The sequence below is a fragment of the Leptosomus discolor genome, chromosome 1, assembly GCF_034619465.1.
Source record: "Leptosomus discolor isolate bLepDis1 chromosome 1, bLepDis1.hap2, whole genome shotgun sequence".
NCBI lineage: Eukaryota > Metazoa > Chordata > Aves > Leptosomiformes > Leptosomidae > Leptosomus > Leptosomus discolor.
Window position 1 is genome coordinate 168008196 of NC_141391.1, and position 14252 is coordinate 168022447.

The window sequence follows — 14252 nt, forward strand, 5'->3', positions numbered from 1 at the left end:
ATTTTCAAAGACAGTAATTTTATAGATTAAAATTGTACAGGAAACCATTTTTTGAAACTGTCTTATTTCAAATGGATATCATTAGAAGTTATTTTCATCTAATGGAGAGAAGGACAAGGGACACAAAGATGCCCTGAACGAGTAATACTTGGTAAAGTTTATTTGAATAAGAGGGCTAGTAATGTGAGCAGGCAAACAATTTACTGGTAAATACAAATCTGATTTGCCTGTTGCTTTGAAATACTCCATGCTAATTTGATTATAGTAGCTTCCTAAATTACTGTCTTCTCTCAGTAACTGCTCATTGTCCCACACCTCTCATTTTGATAGATGACTTTTCCTTTAATTATAACGTAGTTGATCAATGCTTCATGTCCCCCAAACTGGTAAATCAAGTGCTCCCACCTAAAAAGACAACAAGATGTTTAAGAATATCCAGACTTGCAGAAGCAGGTCACACCCCCAGTACACCTGGCAATGATAAAAGATTTGCTTGAACCACGGGAAAACACTATTCCATGTCTACATGTTGACCTCTTGTTGCATGAATACAGTGAGTTAATGTACAAATCAGTAGAGAATTCCTTCCACAAAATAAACAGGTATTATCTTTAGATAATTTGTAATTAGGCATGGATTATTTGTAATATTAGCCCCAAAAGTCTCAGGCTTTCTTTTTCACCAGAGTGATTAAGGACAATGAAAGTGGGTCTAAAACGCTAGCAGTGACCTTTTTTTCAGATGAAAATAACTTCTAAAGGACGAGGAATTCACTAACCCCTCTGCTAGCCAAACATGGTGAAAAACAAAGTCCCTTATGTTAAATCACATCTCAAAGGACGATGGGAGAACAAACCTTGATGAATTTATGATAACAAGATCCCCCTGCTTGCCGGTCTCTATGGAGCCTTGCGTGTCCGATTTTCCTAGTGCATAAGCCGCATTAATGGTGGCAGCTGCTAGTGCCTCATTCATTGACATCTTCATGTTTACACAGGCCAGATGCATCACCATAGGCTAGTAGGCAAGTTAAGGGGAAAATGGGAGTTACCAGTAACGTAAATAAAGCTGTTCATGCCTCAAAGCCCTACGTACTCTTCTCCCTCCTCGTGCAACATAAGGAGCTGTCCTGCATAATGTAAATCTTGCCAACTCCAAAATGAGAACTCTCAAATCAGGAACTTGGAGAGCCTTTTTTATAAGGCTCTCAGTGTGTGTGAAGAATAGGACCCCTTCTGGTTTCAAGAATTTCTGGCAATAACTACCAACACACACAAATAAGCATGAGCAGCTGTCTAGGCGGAGCATACAGCTCTCTTTCTTTGTGGATGTGAAGACTGTTTTAAGTGTGCAAGATCGATACACAAGTTGTACTAGTAAGAGATTTCATAATTTTGTGGTGTCATAAGTATTAGGAATAGCTTACCATTGAAAAACAGTATGCATTAGGATTAAAGTCACTGCCAAGAGCAACTATAACTCCTTCTTCTAACATTCTTCTAGCTTGAGGTTGCTTCAGTCTAGTGGGAAAAAGACACTTGTCAGTACAATTCGCTTAGTTATTATATGATGATTTACAAGAGCAGAAGTAATCACTCTGTTTGGCTACATTCATGCATTCAGTTACACTAATCCTTTTGGAGACAAATGCCCAAATTCTCCTCGTGGCTCCCTATCTATCACCCTATGGACAGCATAAATGGGAAGTGTGATCCACTGCTTCTGCAGTACCAGCATATGGCAGTAGCCGGTATCAACCATCAGGCTCCAGGCCACTGAAATTCTGGTATTTATCCAGACCTCAGTCACTTAAGGATTTACAGAGTAAAAATCTTAATTTCTCAAAAAAGTAATTTTCTAGTCCTTATAGCTTCAAAGACAGGCTCCCAAACACGAGCAGTGGCACAAACAGTGCAACAGTCCCATCCCAATTCTGTAAGCAATTAGAAATAGTAAGTTGAGGCTGAGAATTTAATTTGTATACATTTGAGGACTTTCTTACTCAGCTATGTTAATACAAAAGATAGTTTCAGTAACTTCAATATCTGGAATAGGCATTTCAAAACTGTTCGGGACTGGATCAATCTGAGTAGGTGTTTGCAAGGGTGGGCACCAGGAAATACACTCTCTAAGTAAAGTTTTAGCCATAGTTGCTGTAAAGCCGATAGCACCAAACATTGTGTCTGAAAATAAACCAGTGTAACAATAAAAATGAAACATTAGAGCAACTGCTGCTCAAAAAGTAGTATTAAAAGCACTGCAGTTAAAAGAACAAGCAAGAGCTCAATGAAGTGCTTACATTTGGTGTAAGACAATCCTCTCCCTATAGAAGCCTCTTAGCAGATTTATGAGCAAATACCACCTGTTCAAGCACAGCGCGATGCTCCGGTAATTAACTGTGTTTAAAAAGATTTGTCTGAAGAGCCGTTCCCCATCCTCATGTGTCCTTCCAGCCTCTGCAACCCCTGCTGTGAGACTCCTTAGGAGTACTGCAGGCAACTGCTAGCAAAGGCCAAAATGAGAGTGTGCTTACCATATGCAACTCCCCAGCTGCACTCTCCAGCCCAGCTCTGGTCATCAGGTGAAGCCCTGATCACTACTGCTTTTCTCAAAACCAGGGGATAGCGTAGGGGCAGGACATCCCAAGAGCTCTCCTAAGTGGTACTGAAGGAGCTGAGGGAGGCCACGAAAGGATGCACCACATCACCTCATAGCAACTTCTTCTCATACGTTGCACAGCTTTCAGCCCTCTAATACTCTTTTAACCAGTATCTAAGTCATCGCCTCTTCCTTTTTAGAGTGTATTAGACTGAGAGGCCTGTAAATAGCACACTGGACACTGCAACAAATGAGGCCTACGGCTTTTTATTATCCCCATCTTAGGCTAATCCTGAAGTTATAAACCTTGTACCGCATGGATTCTCTAGAGTAACACGTGTTACAGCTGCAGCCTTTTCCACAGCTGGCTGTGTCTCTGTTGTCTCCTTCACCTCCCTGCCTGGGATCAGTTTGCAGGACCACACGTTCCTCCCTGAGATCTGTATTCTGGCAGTGCGTGTAGTTGCAATCAGCCAGTGGTTCAAAAGTACTGGTGCAGGACACAAACAGCTGACCACAGACAGGAACACAAGCACGGGCACAGAAGTGAGCACAGGTGGCAATGGCACGTGCCTGGATGCCTTGGAAAGTGGGCTGTTGAAAATAAACCAAAATCAGCTCAATGATCTTGTTTTCACAGGAGGGATTATTTGGTTGTGGTCCTCATCATCTAGTCAGCTTGGTTTTGGCATTAGGGGCAAGCAGGTGATCCACCTATGCTTATCTGTAATATCTGTGTATGGAAAATAGTGTTCTTAAGGTGATCCTGCTCAGCATTGCCTGGGTAAAATCAAATGAGATTTTCAAAATGCTACCCACAGTCTTTCAGCTCTTTTGATGACCAAAGGATTCATGTCCCAGCAAAACCTTCTGCAAGACAGCAAGTACATATAAGGTAGACACAATTTGCCTGTAAATAAGCCAACTCAGTTTTCAGAGTCTAAATGGATCAAAGAAAACCAGCCCAGATTTCTTTTTAAATGAATGCCTGATTACTACCTTAGCCTGTCATAAGGGTTAAATTCCAGTGTTAACTGAACCACTCCGAAATCTACTCTGAGACTTCTCAGAAGTAGGATATTGCCTCATTTTTGAGGATTGCCACCAGAAACAAGACATAAGGAGGCTCATTCAGCTCTGTATTTGTGATTGTCTTCACTGATCCAGCCTCATCCTTAAGGCATAGATACAAACTTACATTTTTTCATTAAAAGACACTAAAACCACAAACATAGCTTTGCTGTTACAACAGTTTTCCTCCAATCTAGTGGCCTTACCTTAGCATGTAGGCAGTTGTCGGTAAGAGGACAGCAGCGCACTTAGCTCTCGCCATCGCCTTGATACCTTCATCACTAACTTCTTCCAGGTGGCTGATAGCTCGGGCTCCCAGTTCAGCTCCAAGCTAAGCACATTTTCAAGAAAATTACTCACTGTTCTCAATTCAGTAAAGCAATATTGTTTTCAAACGACTGGAGGAGACAATTCACTATTAATGTAAAATTCACTAAAAAAAAAAATCATAAAGAATGCTTGCAAGAACAAATGGAATACAGAGACAAAATACTTGCTAATTTACTGCAGGAAAAGTTGATCACAAAAAGGTATTAACCACCCACCGAGTGGAAGCGTACCTTCAGTGGTGTTTTTAACAGACTAACATGCAAACTATTGGATGGCTACGGATAAAATCATTATTAACTCCTGTTCACAAAGTATTCAGCAGAAAATGGTTGACAAAACTGGCAGTGGTTGCAGAATCATAGTGCAACTGCTGCCTGCAGTGGTGAAGCACCAAAAAGGCTTTTTTGATCAATTAAGTTTTGTTTAAATTTTGTTTTTATTATTTTTACATATAGCAGAGAATAACTTGAGCAGACCCCCATAGGAATGAATCAATGTTTAAAAGGCAGTGAAACACAGTCTCAGAGTGACTTTCTTTATCAAGATGTTTGGGAGCCTATTCTTGACTAAACCATCCCTCTGAGTGTGCTCGCTGCACATCTGCCTTGTTGCTGCTAACAGGACATTTAAGGAAAAAAAGATTTTTCAAGTTGCACAGAAATGATATTTTTGTGATTCTCGGGTTCACAGATACCCACTTTCCCCATCTGTATCCCTTGTAGAAGATAAGCAAAGTCAATGTTTGATCAGGCAGTGCATGCTAGTCAAAAGGTCAAGGCTTCCTCCCATGTCCTTAACTCCACAGCTGCACAAGGGCTGCACTTTCTCTCATCTTACATCTCACAAGGGCTGCACTTTCTCTCATCTTACATCGTCTTAGAAAAGAAAACCTCAGTTTTGAAAACTGCAATTCTTTCACAGATTCGGCTCTCGCAAGAACAAAAATGGCTTAACCAAACGCTAAGAAAGATGTACCTCAGCAGATTTCATCGGATGCAGTTCATCGCCATGGAAGTTAATCTGTAACCCTATATCTTTTCCAGCTTGAAGAATTCTCCTGGTAGACTCCAAATCAAAGACTCCCTTCTCACAGAACACATCGATATTGTCAACATGTATTTCACCACTTAGTTTAAGTTCTTTCAGTTTAGGGAGATGGTTATTGATAATGTCATCTGCGGCTTCAGCAGCAGTTTTCCCTCTAATGAAAAGGAAACGTTATGGAGCCATAAGCACAAAGTCCTTGAAGTCTGGCAAACATTCAAATCATATATGCAATTACCAGATTATTTAGAAAAGGATGCAAATACAAATCACTCAAAAAACCTTCAGGTTAAAAAATGTAAAACTACTGTAATTCATGTACTCTCAAACATGAGTTACTTATCATTCAAAGAATATTAGATTGCATTACTATATATTTTTATAAGGTTGGCATCTTGGATGCTAACCAAGATACAGGATATTTTAAAATTAATTCTTCTGCTTTCCGGTTCATATATTCCGATCTCCTTATTCTGTATCCTAAAACACAACTATTTAAAATATGTAAATGATTATTTAAATACATTAAGTAGCATTCATGCAATATTTCTATGCAAATATCAAAGCTCAAAGGTGATGCGCAGCACAAATCATTATTTTAAATTTACCTCTCCTCCCTTTATATCATTCAGTCATAGCTAGGTAACGGTTCCTAAATCAGAGGGGCCTCCAGAGGTTTGATTTGCCAAAGTCAGAAGCATTTACAAACCCCCTACTACACAAAGATAACCCACAGGAGATCAATAAATGCCTCTGAAAGAGCGAACAATCCCAAAATACGCAGCTGAGTCAGTATTTTGCAGTTTTAAGACTGAAGATAAGTGACGTACTGCAGCTAAATGTCTGTGACATCTCAATCCTCATTTCAGGCACTGTAAGGCATTATACAAGTGCCACATGTGGGCAAGTCGGGAGCTCTTACAGTGGTAGTAAACTCAAGAAGCCAAATTCTGCTCTGATTTGCAAACAAGTTGTGCGGTTATAGAGCAGAGCAGAACCCGGTTTACAGCCCTTCAAACTGTTTCACCTCTCACTGAAACAGTCATTGGGGCTGCTCAGGTTTTTACCATGCCAAGCCTTCTCCCTTTTCTTCTTTTACTCAGCAGCCTTTGAAGGAATTTGGACTGAAAGATTAGGACCAGAGCCAACACAAAACAGAGGGAAATGTAAGTCTTGGTTTCACTTTTGGGGGGACATAATGCCCAAGAATGCAAATCTGCTGTTGTTTTAAGGCAAGAGACTTCTGCTCAGGAAATCAGTTTGAAAATTTATTCCCAAAGATGAAAAGGGCCCAGGTAAAGCTTTGCCAAATAAAAAAAAAAAAAAAAAAAAAAGAATCAGACATCCTCAAAATCATTAATTTGATTCAAAGCAATGACTGGAGGGACGACAGAGCAGTTATTTCTTTACGCCCCGCTGTGAGTTTTTTAGGTTCATTTCCTAAAGAACTGGAAGTTCTGAGGCTGGAAACATTTTTAAAAGTGATGGACAGGAACAAGGATCACTGCAAACAGAGCAGCCTTATTTTTCTCTAGGATGGCTCAGATTGAAGTGGCCTGCACTGTTTGGCGCACACGCCTGCAAGTACTGCCTAGCACCAATACACGCACAGAATAACTGTGTTTGTAAGGACCCCCAGAGCTCATCTGACCCAACCCCTGGTGCAGAGCAGAGTCAATTTGGATCATGTGTCAATGGTGCCTTCTAGAAGGAGAAAATCAGACTGAATTTCCGTTTACCTAGAAGTCATGAACAGATACATGCAGCAAGTTCTCAACATCTGCCCAAAGCTAATTTCCAGGTGGGAGAAAGTGAATAACCAGTGCTGGCACGTCTGGAGGTAGGCTCCTCTTAAGACTCCATACATTCAAGCTTTAAAAGACATGCCAGATATTGCAAGACTGGGCAACAAGGAAGAGTTGACACCTTTATCAATTAAATGAACTTTCTGGTGATGCTCTGCTGTAAGAGGCCAGACTTGCAACGGTAAATTAAGCCAAGCGTAAGAAGCAAGCAAGCAAATGGGTTAGCAAGAACTTAACAAAGCTCCTTGGCAGCAGCTCCGTAGGTGCCTAAGCAGCATTTTCCACGAGCAAGCATAACTTTGCTCTCTTGTTCCACATTAAATAGAACAATTTTAAACTGATTCAATGTTAGCAGATCGGTAGTAACAAATTTGCACAACTATGATCATTCCAAAATCATCAGATTACTGGATTTTTAATGGCTATCTCGTCAAGAGTTGCCATTAAGTACCCACAACAAAAAAGGGCATTACGTTTTAAGATCTACTTAAATGAAGAAAATTTAAATAAAACCAGTTAAATCAATCTTACTCTTTTGTTTATGCATAACTGAACTACAGGGCAGTTCTATAGAATATAATGATGAGCGAAAACTGTCATACACTTAAGCGACTTGGAAGATGGCTGTTTAACAGCTTCTAGACTCCACAAGATCACCATTTATTTGCATAAATAATATCAAAGAGCAATTCCCCGCCCCAAGCCTGCGGGCAACATGTTCCACTCTCAATCCTCCACTGTTACTGAAGCTGCAGGAAATTCAGAGTTTAAAACTAGAGCTCAACAAAGCAGGATGCTTCCCCCAGCACATTACTGTCCCAGGTGTTCAGGGGCCAGCCAACGGCTGAGGACCACAGCTCTGAACACCAGGCCTTGGATCAGGGAAGAACTGCAGAACTGCCCCTGGTCAAAATAAATACCCGAGGCAGAGACTAAGTTTGAAGGGCAGCAGAAAATTCAAGCAAAATATTCTAGACATGAACATTTGAATTAAAAGAGAAGAGGATTTAAGAAGACCCAAACTGGAAAATACAGATAATTCAGGAAATTTCCTCAAATCTCCAACTACCTTTTCTCCTTATCTAAAATACAATATTCTCACTACCTGTATTTTGTTATTCTTGATGTGCATCAGTGGGGACAGACCTGTGCAGAGAGTGAGACAGTATACTTGTCTTTCTAACACATAATATTTGATATATTTGTAAAAACACTGGAATTTGTTTCATTAGTTTACAGAAATGCTTGAAATATTTTGGTGGGAAAGACTATTTATCGGGATTTTGACTGAAATCCTCCCAAAGGTTTTTAGGGGAAGAGGAAATGAAGGGCTAAGAAATATATATAGTTTGGTGTAAAACTTTAATTATATTTTACCATTAAGCCCTCCAAACTTTAGTAGAATTTCTTGAAATAAATATTTGGTGTTTTCAGCCGATTTTAGTTACTTTATTCTTAACCATCTCCCAGTTACTGAAGATGAGACAGGATGCCTTTTGAATAATTACAATAACTAACAAAAGATAATTTCCCACCCTGCTTGTAATACAGGATAACTAGACCGCAAATAAATGTATTCAGGTCATGTTTTCTTGAATGTTGGAAGAGGTAGATTTTTTCTGGAGTATGGTGGGGTTTTTTTTTCAAATAAACACCTCTTAAAATTGCCACAGTATCCCCCGTGATGCCAGGCCTGCTTCCATCTTACACGCCTTGTTCTGCAGCAGCCTATTGCTTAATCTGTCAAAATATATGTTTCACATACACCCACCTAGCTAAATCTCTTCATTAATTCCTTCATACAATGAAATCTTGAAACTTGAAGATGTTATTTTCATCATAGGGAAAAAAATGTCAAAGTGAGAAAGGCTGGCTTGTTTATGGTATGTCTACTTGAGCCATCAAAATAGTTGTGATTAAGCACGTTTACTTTAGTCTTCTACTCATCCCATACCTGTAAGATGTATGCAATTCTTCATTGCATAGAAGTATAATTAAGGTTTGTTTACTGAGCTATATAAGGATTAAATACAGTATTTTTTTCTGTTAGCTGGTCAAAATAAAGGCTCATGGCAGAGACTAAGCTTGAAGGGTAGCAGCAAACCCAAGCAGAAGAACTTTCTGTCCAGGAAATCCTGTAATCCGTGTTATATTCCCTGTGAGCATAAGCTGGAGGCAGCGATTCTGTACTAAATTTATGCTGGCATTTAGTAGCCATTAAATAACACTCCCCCATCTTCCTTCACACTAAAATTTAGGAGAGCCTTCTGTAAAGAGTGGCTATTGTTTCAAATATGTTATATTTCAGGAAGGCTGAACAGAAGAAACCTTTCAGAAAATAACAGCCAGTTTTCAATACAAAGCAGCAGCACTTAACAAGAGCAAGAAAAATCAAGTCACATTACTTCGGCACAGAATGAGCTCCGCAGTACGTTGAAGAAATGCCAATATCCACGGACTGCTTAGCGCGTTCGATCACCCTGAGCATTTTAAGCTCTGTTTCTAAGTTTAAGCCATATCCACTCTTGCACTCAACCAACGTAGAACCTGCTCTGCGCATGCGTTCGAGTCGGTGTTTGAAAGTATTGAACAGCTCCTCTTCTGTGGCCTCCCGAGTGTGTTCCACAGTAAAATGTATTCCTCCCCCAGCCTGGTGGATCTCCATGTAGGACGCACCTGCCAGCTTGGGAAAAAAAAAAAAAACAACCCCCCACCCCCATACAATTAGCTGTTAAATGTGCATTTTCTATCCAAGGGATTCTGGAAAGGGCCTTGAGGTCTTTCTAGTGAGAGAGAAAAAGAGAGGGGAAAAAAATCTCCATTAATTCTTCCTCCCACGCCCTCCTCTCTCCCCTTCACTTAAGTGAAGAAATGATGTAACAAGTGACATAAAGAGAATTATTCTGAAGATTTGCTTCCCCTGAGCCCAAGAGGAAAACATATCTGTAGCTCAAAAATTCATTTATGTGGAATAAAAGAAAAAAAATCAAGATTTAGATAGTAATAGAAGGCAGCACTCCTGTATTGTCTCAATTAATGGAAAAATATGTCACCGCTGGCTGCAAAGGCTGCACTTACACTCCTCTCTCAGCCTACCAGTAGTCAAAAACCATCCATCCTCCCTCAGTTAGAGTACCTGATAGAAATTATATATTTTTCTACAGATGAAAAATGGGAGTCACTAGAAAGTAAAAATAGTTATGCATAAAAAAGAGGAAGAAAATTCCAGCTCTGTGTGTCATTACCTTCATTGCAAACTCATGCACCCTATCACCAGCCCACACTGGGTGTGTATGTGCATCTACCAGGCCTAAAGAAAACAAAGTAAATGTACACTCAGGTTATTTCACTGTGTAAGGGAAAAGGTTATGCACATGCAAGCGAATGAAATGGACAGCAGAAGCTCCCCTATAAAGACTCTATTGGTTAGAGAAAAAGAAAAATCCAACCAGCCAAAAATCCAGGATTTTCTTCAGCCTATTAATTTTCTTTCAAATTTTTTAGATGTACTGGCTGACACCTTATGCAAAATGCCTCTAGGTAAATGCACCAGTTGCTCAGTTTCTCGTGTTGTTTTGACGACGCTTTCAAATTGGGGAAGAAGCGATAAATTATAAATTTTGAAAGAGTTCGTTAGACTTTTAAGTCTTTGTTCTTTAAAAAAGCAGTGCTTAGGCTGGGTGTAGTACACTAGCACTTCCTCTAGCAATAGTCCACTTACTCCAGAGGAAGCTTTTTCTAGAGCTGTGAAACCAACACTACTGAGTGTCCAAGGCCACTGCAAACGAAACAGGGGTCTAACAGCTCATGTACTACCGCCACCTGCAAAGTTTAATATGCAATACACTTGGCCAGCTTTATTTTTTTTATCAGGTAAAGTTACAGAGTATATGACTTAAAATCCTGCGCTGCCCTTCTGCCTCCAACCGGCTGCAGGAAGGGCAGAGAGACTGAGCTCCATGGCTGATGGGTGGAAATGGTAGAGAAAATAGAGGTTAATCTGAAAAGTCACTCAGTGGGCCAGCTATGTTACCATTGCAATCTGTGATACAGAGGAACAGGTGTGAAATGAACCAAGAGGCGACAGAGCTCCACCACGAAGCCCAAAAAACCTTTGGGAGCATAGTCTAACATTGGAAAAATTAGATCCATATGTAATATGTAACGTAAATAGCCTTGCTTGTTAGATTAGTTTGTCAGGTCAGGTTCACAAGACATCCTGCCCATTTGCCTGATGGACCGGGCAGTTTGCAGCTGGCTCGCGAAGCCAAGTCAGCGATGCAGGCCCTACCAGCAACTATGCCCTAGAACGAGAACTGAAAGGCTGATAAAGAGGAACATCCCGGCTGTTTATACTTAGTTTTGGAGTAGTCAGCACAACAACAGACAATAGTCTCCTTAGAAGAACCACCCTCATTATAATATTAAAAATCACACCCCATTAGTTAGAAGACTCCTACCCTCTGAGCACGCATAATAATTATGTTGTATAATAATACGCAAATTACAATCACATAATATTTGGGAGGTGTCAAAGGTGGGGAATACTGAAGTAAAAGTGTATATAAAGTGTAAAGCAAAGCCAGAAGGTGTGCTAGCTTTGTGCAATTTCCACCCATCACCCTCTTCTATGCAGAACTGAGACAAATATCTCGGCTCTGTGCGTACGACCGCCTTACTGCACACCAGGTACTGGACCCCGCTGGTGGGACAACACGAGTGCTGCAATTTTGTCCTTGCGGCACTCCTGATGAGGGAGCTACGATACTCTGCCCCTCAACACAAGGTGTTATCAAACCAGGACTGAATACAGAGGAAAAAGGACAGGGGGATGTTTAACACACATTTACTTGGTCTCTAAGAACTTGCCGCCATTCGGCGCTGTATGATTATGAAAAAAATACACCTACCTGGTAACACACACTTCCCAGAGCAGTCAATTATTCTTTCAAATGTTGCTCCTGAAAACTGATTGCGAATAACATCTGCCTGGCCCACAGCTTTGATACAACCATCTCTGCAAACAACAGACAACGAACAAAAGAAGTGTGAGCCTGTTGAAAAGTCAAGTGCCCACTGACAGAGCTCCTGGAGCAACAACTCTGAAAGCAGGCATAAGGACCTTCAGCAGGACTGAAGATGCACACAGGAGGTGGTTTGCTAATCTTACAGATGCACAGAAAACGATGGGGTTAATGCCATTCATTTCAAGTTGTTTGCCACAACACTTGTCGTGTCCTCTGCTTAGATCCTTCAGGGCGATACCTTCATACTCCTTTGTTCTAATTTCTGCTAGACAACGCTATTTTTCTCTTGTGGATCAGCAAATATACATCATTCCTCCACCAAGTATCTGCAAGGCACTCTTCCTCTCATGGAAATCAAACTGGCATTGCCAGCCTCCACTACCTGGACCTGAATCATACCCTTGTGCCCTTGGAAGCCATAGGGATAAATCTCTTTGGGGCCGATCTTCAGTTCAACAGGAATTTTCTCCCGGTGGAGCTCAGGGATGGTACTGGGAACCCTACACTGCACTTGAGGGATCCCCTCCAGCCATGCCTGGAGCTCCACCTCACCTACACATGAGGAGCTTCATGGGGCACAGGCAGCACCCCTGTCTTTTAAGCCTTGTCTTTCTCCAGCTCTTTTCAAGCCTCTGGAATAGTAACCAGGAGCCATCATGGGTACCTCACTGAAGGTACCTCTATGCTACATGGCTAAATTTTTAAGAAGCAAATAGCAGAGCATTTAGAAATGGGAGAAAAGAGGTGTAATTGCATATGTTAATTATTACCTCTAATTTCACTAATTACACAGATTATTTATAGGATTGCTATTAGTTCATGTCAGTTCACCTAGAAACAAAGCAGAGGCAGAGGAGGGTAGCAGCTACGCTCAAGCCCAGGCTAGAAGTTATCACTACGAGGCTGGAAGCGTGAACACAGCCCGAGTTATCAGGGTGCGGGCTGAAACAACCGCAACGATGAACGCACGGTGCAACGCCGGCGGGTGGCTGCAATGCCACCGCCACCGGGCGCAGGCGACCCCCGGCCAGGCTCTCGGGGCGGGGGCAGCTCGCAGCGACCCGCTCCGCCGCCTCCGCCGCCCCGTCCCCGGCTCCGTCCCCCGCCCCAGCCCCGCGGCCGCTCGCACTCACAGCCCCACCACCAGGCTGGCGTCCCGCAGCACGGCCAGGCTGGCGGCAGCCTCCCGCAGCAGGTACTCCTCGCCCCGGCCGCAGACCAGCACCAGCTGCTGGGCGTTCTCCAGCAGGAGCCGGTGCCGGCCCGCCATGGCACCGGGCAGCGCGGGAAATGGCGGGCGGCGCTGAGGGGGCGGCCGCCGCTCGGCTCAAAGTCCCCCGGGGCGGCGCGGGAGAGGGCCCCTCCTGCCCCGCCGGCCTGCCCCCGCCTCGGGCCCGAGCCCGACCCCGACCTCGACCCCGACCTCGACCCCGGCCCCGGCCCCGGCCCCGACCCCGGCCCCGACCCCGGCCCCGGCCCTACCCGGGTTGGTCTTTGCTAACCAACCTCCCAACGGAGGGTGAAGACATGGAGGTGGGGAGCAAAGCCGGGGACAGGCCGGATGATTCCTCGGGGGCACGGGTGAGGCGGGCGGCGGTGCCCATCCTTACCCGTGCCACGTTCGGCACTTGGCGGAAATTTGGGCTGAAAAAGCTACAGGGCTTTTAAAAGTGAATTTGGCAGCAGCCTGCTCTAGGTGAGGGATGCTGTTCTTGATGCAGTCCGGGGCAACGTGGCAATATTGGTACATTGAGCTCGTTTATGATAAGCCCCGAAGCACCAGTTTTGCCAGTTGGGGATTCCTGAAGCCCTCTGTCTGCACTGCACCACCTGGAGATCTCCCTTTGCCAAGAAAGCAGGAGCTTCTGAAGTGGGAGCATTTGTCTGCCCATGTTCCCCTGCGCCAGCATCCATCACCTCACTGGCATCCACCACCTCATCAGTGTCCATCAGCTCACCAGTGTCCACCACCTTGCCAGCATCCCAGCACCAGCCTCTGAGGGACCATAACACCTCTCACCACACCGGATATTCAGGCAGATGTTAATTTATCCAGGCAGATATTAATTTATCCAATAGCACGATCGAAAGTTTTGTGCGATGCTGCTGCCCCCTACAGAATTAGGGATGGGAGAATCAAGAAGCAAATATTTACTCTCAACATGGATTTTTGGTTTTCTTCTCTCTTCAGACATTCATAGTGTGCACAGGGCTCCAGCAATTCCCAGCTGGAAAAATCGGGTGTCTTTCTGAATAAGTGGTCCCTCAAACACCTTTCTGGTGGTGGTAATCTTTAGATGCCTTCTTTTCTTTTACAAGGAGGATCAATTTAAAATGTTGTAACAAACCTATGTGCATATACATATGCCTGTACAGC

General features: G+C 42.9%; 1 protein-coding gene across 1 annotated transcript; it reads right to left on the bottom strand.

Moving 5' to 3' along the window:
• Positions 1 to 290: 290 nt before the first annotated feature.
• Positions 291 to 13145, bottom strand: AMDHD1 (amidohydrolase domain containing 1). Its single transcript, XM_086470880.1, has 9 exons — positions 13009 to 13145; positions 11759 to 11865; positions 10094 to 10158; positions 9254 to 9531; positions 4975 to 5200; positions 3876 to 4000; positions 1427 to 1520; positions 857 to 1017; positions 291 to 405 (listed from the first exon to the last, which is right to left on the bottom strand). Exons 1-9 carry the CDS (start codon positions 13143 to 13145, stop codon positions 291 to 293), a joined length of 1308 nt encoding a protein of 435 aa, XP_086327006.1.
• Positions 13146 to 14252: the final 1107 nt, after the last annotated feature.

Bases quoted from the DNA above. Each gene is read 5' to 3' on its own strand.
- AMDHD1 (XM_086470880.1), bottom strand. From the start codon at position 13,145: ATGGCGGGCCGGCACCGGCTCCTGCTGGAGAACGCCCAGCAGCTGGTG. The intron at 11,866-13,008 runs GTGAGTGCGAGC...TGTTGTTTGCAG, and splicing joins GCCAGCCTGGTGGTGGGGCT to AGATGGTTGTATCAAAGCTG. The intron at 5,201-9,253 runs GTAATGTGACTT...CCTTTTCATTAG, and splicing joins GGAGCTCATTCTGTGCCGAA to AGGGAAAACTGCTGCTGAAG.